Source organism: Microcaecilia unicolor, chromosome 6, assembly GCF_901765095.1.
Source record: "Microcaecilia unicolor chromosome 6, aMicUni1.1, whole genome shotgun sequence".
Lineage (NCBI taxonomy): Eukaryota > Metazoa > Chordata > Amphibia > Gymnophiona > Siphonopidae > Microcaecilia > Microcaecilia unicolor.
This window is the reverse complement of record NC_044036.1, coordinates 331,263,528-331,269,527: the sequence shown is the minus strand read 5'-3', so window position 1 is coordinate 331,269,527 and position 6,000 is coordinate 331,263,528. Positions and strand designations below refer to the sequence as shown.

At 47.7% G+C, this 6,000-nt stretch overlaps 1 protein-coding gene across 2 annotated transcripts in view; it reads left to right on the top strand.

Annotated features, from left to right (window-relative positions):
• Positions 1-820: 820 nt before the first annotated feature.
• The window catches only part of PRKCA (protein kinase C alpha), a 611,673-nt gene continuing 606,493 nt past the window's right edge, over positions 821-6,000 (top strand). For both annotated transcript variants that reach the window (XM_030208456.1, XM_030208455.1), the window contains exon 1: positions 821-1,133. In XM_030208456.1, the coding sequence (XP_030064316.1) occupies positions 958-1,133 (176 nt within the window). In that variant the 5' untranslated portion in view covers positions 821-957. The remainder of the gene's footprint in view (positions 1,134-6,000) is intronic.

The following is a 6,000-nucleotide window of genomic DNA, read 5'->3' as shown; positions in this document are numbered from 1 at the left end:
TCACTGAGGGACCCATCCCACAATAGCCAAGCCCCCTGCAACCGGTCACAGAATGTATGACAAGGCAGAATTGGTGTGTAGAGCCTCAGCTCTTTCATTAAAACTTGGGGGTCCATGGGTCAATTTTAGCAGACAAAGGAAAAGGTGCCGGTACTCAGTACCCCCCTAAAAAAAAAAGCCCTGCATGTTACAGAATATTGCCTATTGGCAGTTCTGCACGTAACTGCTAATTGGTGCCGGTTAGCACCAATTAATGAGCAATAATAGGCTACAATTGGCATTAACATCAATTATCAGCTCATTATTAATTTATGCACGCAACCAACCTTCTTCCCAGGGGTGGGCAACTTCGATCCTCGACGAGGTCTGCAACCCAATCAGGTTTTCTACAATAAATATGCATGAGATCTATTTGCACACAATGTGGCAGCGCATGCAAATAGATCTGGTGGATATTCGTTGGGGGAAATCCTGAACACCTGACTGGATTGAGGCCCTTGAGGACCAAGGTTGTCCCCCCTCCCCCACTCCCCTTCTATAACTTGGTGCACAGCTCTTACACGTCAAGCCTAACGTGGGGCTTGCAAGTCCATAGAGTCCAGGGGCTAAGGTGCAAAACGATTCCACTTTGGAGGAGCAACGCTGGATGATTCTAAATCCTACTAAATGGATCATGACAGTGGGAGCTTCCCAGGCTGCCTGCTAGGTCTCCTTTCCCCCGCTAGGGGGCTCCGTCTGCCCGCTTTCAGCTCCCCCCCCCCCCCTTCCTCCCTCCCCTGCCCAGGCAGCAGCGCGACGTCAGCAGCAGAGAGCCCGGAGGAGGAGGAAGAGGAGGAAGCGGCGGTGGCAGCAGCAGCAGCAGCAGTAGCAGAGCGCGAGCTGGAGCTGTCAGTGAGCGCCGCCACCACCACAGCAGCAGCAACAACCACCACCGCCTCGGTCCCTGCCTTTCCCCCCATGGCCGACGTCCTCCAGCCCGGCGAGTCCTCCTCGACCGAGGAGGACGTGGCCAACCGCTTCGCCCGCAAAGGGGCGCTGAGGCAGAAGAACGTGCACGAGGTGAAGAACCACAAATTCATCGCGCGCTTCTTCAAGCAACCCACCTTCTGCAGCCACTGCACCGACTTCATCTGGTAAGGGCGCGGCGCCGGAGGAAGGCGCGAGGCAGCAGCAGGGAAGCCCCGGGGGTGGGCGCGCGCGCCGCTCTTCTTCTTGCCGTCTCGCGCCGGCTGCAGGGGCTGTGCTGTCGCCTCGTGCGCACAGTCATAACAATCCCAATCCCAGTCCTCCGGGGAGGATGCGAGTGAAGGCGCTCGACAGGTGCTCCGTGCTTTGGGCAGGAAGAGAAGGAAGCTCTTCGGAGCAGGTGGCAACTTTGCAAAGCCTTGATTTCCGGAAAGCTTTTATACAGATGGAAATCATGCCAATGTGCCCGCTCGCGGCAGAGCGTTACTTCGTCGTCTTTGCAGACAGCAGCGTGTTGCATGCATGATCTTCGCGGGAATCGGCAAAACACGGGCACCCAGGAGTGTAAAATCGTGCATTGCACGGAGACGCGGCAGAAATCGTTTGCTGTATCAGTAGTGGTTCTGAGCTGGTGGTGGTCCGCTGCAAAAATAACCTGTTTTGGCTATTAGGAGTATTTCCGAGTAGATCGCCCCCCCCATTCCGGTGCTTGGGTTTCCCTCAGAAGCAACTAGTCCTCTTAGGCGAGTGTGTGCTCCTTGCCAAACGTGGAGCGCCCTCGTCTCAGCTGGAGAGTGGCTGCTACGACCTGCTAAATGACAGGTGATCCCCTTGAGAGAATAGTAGAAACCAGGTCCTCTTAGTCGAATGCTCTCCGTTGCAGCTATAATCACTTTCAAGCAGGTTTAGCTCAGTCCTTGCATAAGGGCGGGTTATAAGTAATAAGTCCAATTTCAATTAATAAATCACAGGTGTAGGCCCTTCAAAAGTTTAGCTGCATTGCTATGGTTTCTGACACCCTTTAGCACGGTGGTTTTGAAAATAATTCTCCTTTTTGTTGCTTTTAATGACACTGTTGAACCCTAATCTCCCCACCCCACACTTCGCTTTTCCCCAGGGTAAGTGCAACATCTTACGAAGCTGTGGGGGCAAGATGCCGCCTTAGGGGCCGATTTTTAAAGGGGAGGCTTCCTTCCATGTAAATGAGGATGCTTTAGTGAATCGGCACTTGAAGAGTTTAAACACAGCGGTTTTAAGGTCTTGATAGTTCCCCTAAACAAAAGCACGTTCTGGTGACAACTGCATGAAAACAGCCTCTGGTGAAAACAAAATAGTCATGGGTCAGGCGCATCTCTGCAGGCATGTGTAGATATATATATATATATCGTATGTATATATATCCTTCTTATATATATTTTTTCTTTTAAGTACAGTCTGATCCTTGAGGGACCCAGACAGTTGAAAGAAATCTTTTGATCTTCATAAAAGATAATGAAAAAGAAACAAATCCTTGCACAATTTTATTCCCGGAAGTAGTTCTTCCAGTTTTGTTTTTTTCACGTATTCCCCTCTGATACCGGTATTAAAACAGAAAAAGAAGTCTGCCAGAAAGCAGTGACAATGAATTGTAGGGATTCCACCAGATCCGGAGGTGTGAGAAAGACTGCTGATCTCAGTTGTGTTAAGAAAATGGTCTCCTTTAAGTTAACGAACTGCTTTTCTCTGCCTCTAGACATATACGGGTTTATTTTAGGTGGTAAAGGTGGTGGAAGTATTCTTTCCAGCTCAAGACATTTGTTTATAGTATTTACTGGGGGGGAGGGGGTCATTTTTATAAAACCCCCTTTGCATGTAAAGCAGCAGAAATAGCTGCTTTTAAATCGCTCTGGGGTATAGGTACACAAAAGTGTGTGATGCGAACGCATAGCTTGCACTTTTAGGTGATATACCACGAAGGGCAAGTCTATAATGTAGGTGCCCGCCCTTGCACGCAGAAATGTTAAACATACTAGAACTTATGCACATCTGTGCAAAGGTGCCAGCAGGACACCTAAGTGCTATTCTTCAAATCCCTGCTTAACGTACATAGCGCGTATTGGCAAGGGGGGAATACCCTTGGGGGATTCATGCGCAGAGCTGCCGCATAACATTGTCAACACTGTCAAAACACATAAGAAATCAAATCCATATGCCATACTTTTTATGGTTATTTGAATATTTGTTTTACTGTTGTAATTGCCTATTGCACATGTGTGATCTATTCTAACTGTACACCGCCTTGAGTGAATTCCTTCAAAAAGGCGGTAAATAAATCCAAAGAAATTACTCTTACAGGAAGAGGAGGCTACCACTATTACTACTACTACTACTATTAAACATTTCTGTAGCGCTGCTAGACTTACGCAGCGCTGTACAAATGAACGTGAAAAGACAGTCCCTGCTCAACAGAGCTTACAATCTAAATTGGACAGACGAACAGACAGCTAGGGGTGGGGAAATTGCAGTGGTAGGGGTGATAAGTGAGGGTGTTGAGTAAGAGAGTCATGGTTAGGAGTCGAAAGCAGTAGCAAAGAGGTGGGCTTTAAGCCTAGACTTGAAGACAGCCAGAGACTGAGCCTGACGTACTGGCTCAGGGAGTCTATTCCAGGCATAGGGAGCAGCGAGATAGAAGGAACGGAGCCGGGAGTTAGCAGTGGGGGAGAAGGGGGACGACAGGAGACATTTGCCCAGCGAACGGAGTTCACGGGGAGGAGTGTAGGGAGAGATGAGAGCGGAAAGGTACTGAGGAACTGCGGTGATTTAACCAGAGCTGACATTGTGATGTCATAATGCCTCAGTCCACCAATGCCTAAGAGCCAACCTCATCAGTGATGTCACAATGGCTTGACTGTCCTATACTTGGCTCATACTACTACTATTAAACATTTCTATAGCGCTACTAGACTTACGCAGCACTGTACAAATGAACATGAAAAGACAGTCCCTGCTCAACAGAGCTTACAATCTAAATTGGACAGACAGACAGCTAGGGGTGGGGAAATTGCAGTGGTAGGGGTGATAAGTGAGGGTGTTGAGTCTCATGGTTAGGAGTCGAAAGCAGTAGCAAAGAGGTGGGCTTTAAGCCTAGACTTGAAGACAGCCAGAGACTGAGCCTGACGTACTGGCTCAGGGAGTCTATTCCAGGCATAGGGAGCAGCGAGATAGAAGGAACGGAGCCGGGAGTTAGCAGTGGGGGAGAAGGGGGAGGACAGGAGACATTTACCCAGCGAACGGAGTTCACGGGGAGGAGTGTAGGGAGAGATGAGAGCGGAAAGGTACTGAGGAACTGCGGTGATTTAACCAGAGCTGACATTGTGATGTCATAATGCCTCAGTCCACCAATGCCTAAGAGCCAACCTCATCAGTGATGTCACAATGGCTTGACTGTCCTATACTTGGCTCATACTACTACTATTAAACATTTCTATAGCGCTACTAGACTTACGCAGCGCTGTACAAATGAACATGAAAAGACAGTCCCTGCTCAACAGAGCTTACAATCTAAATTGGACAGACAAACAGACAGCTAGGGGTGGGGAAATTGCAGTGGTAGGGGTGATAAGTGAGTCATGGTTAGGAGTCGAAAGGCTAGTGGTTAGAACACCGGGCTTGACATCCAGGGGTGCCTGGCTCAAATCCCGCTGCTGCTGCTTGTGATCTTGGGCAAGTCATTTAACCCCCAGGCACAAACAATTATATTGGGATCCCTCCAGGGACATGGAAACAACTGATGTATCCGAATGTAGTCCGCCCTGAGCTATCACTAAAAAAGGTGTGAGCAAAATCCAGATAAATAATAAGTATAAGTTATGCACATTCCTTTCATTTTTTAGTCGCTCACACTTATGAGCTGTGTGATTGGTTTAAGTGCAGGTGTCTAAATATTAGATGTGCCGATACAGGTTAGACTGGTATCCCATAATGGCACCTGCGTTCCCAGGTGCCCTTATTAAAGGTTCCTGTGAAGTGGCCTCAGACTGTTCAAATAGAATTACCCTATTGCAGACTTGTTTCTTAGGCTTTCCCTGGACAGAGGTTGGAAAGAGCTTGAGATACAAATGTGTTTTACATCACATGTATCTGCTGGGTCAAACTTAGGCAGAAAAGTTAGGTATACAGTACCTTAGACCAGAGGTTTACTTTGTGCAGAAATTTACAGGGAGATAATTATGTAAAGGCCCGTATATTGTGTTCGTACATTATAAAGTTACACTGTGAGACACTATTTCTGTGGTGTGATATAAATGAGCATTTCTTGTAGGCCAAGGGAAGTGGCATGTTAAGTGTTACGTAGGAAGGGGGCATTTAAAGATGTGCTCTGCTTATGCACCAGTGTGTTTCCCTATCAGTTGGGAGAAGATTTGGCAGCCAGGCTCATTGCACAGCGTGAAAGCCACACCTAGGGTTTGGAGGCTTCTGTTTTAAAATGTAATGAAACTGCAGTTTATGGAAAAAGACCCCTTAGAGGTAGGGCCAGAGTTTCATTTAGACTGTTCATTTGTTTGGTTCTCAATTATCTTGAAACAAAACTTAAAGGGTTGATTAATCAGATGAATATCGCTATTCTGCAATCTGGCATAATGCTATAAGGGAACTGGAACTTGATATACCGCCTTTCTGTGGTTTTTGCAACTACATGCAAAGCGGTTTACATAGTATTTACAGATCTTGTTTGCACCTGGGGCAATGGAGGGTTAAGTGATTTGCCCAGAATCAGAAGGAGCTGCAGTAGGAATTGAACGCAGTTCTCGAGAATCGAAAGTCCGCTGCACTAACATGCCCGTTTCTTGCGCAAATGAAATGGGCGCTAGCACGGTTTTCCTTCCGAACCTCCCCCCCTCCTTACTCACCCCTTCGGCATTCTGAAGGCACTGACCGCCATTGTTGCGGACCTCGCCACCTTCAATCTGCCATGCTTTGGGTCTTCATTTGTTGACAGTGTTTACAGAAATTTTGAAACACAGGTACTCTTGGCATTGCATTTTCTTTTGTGTG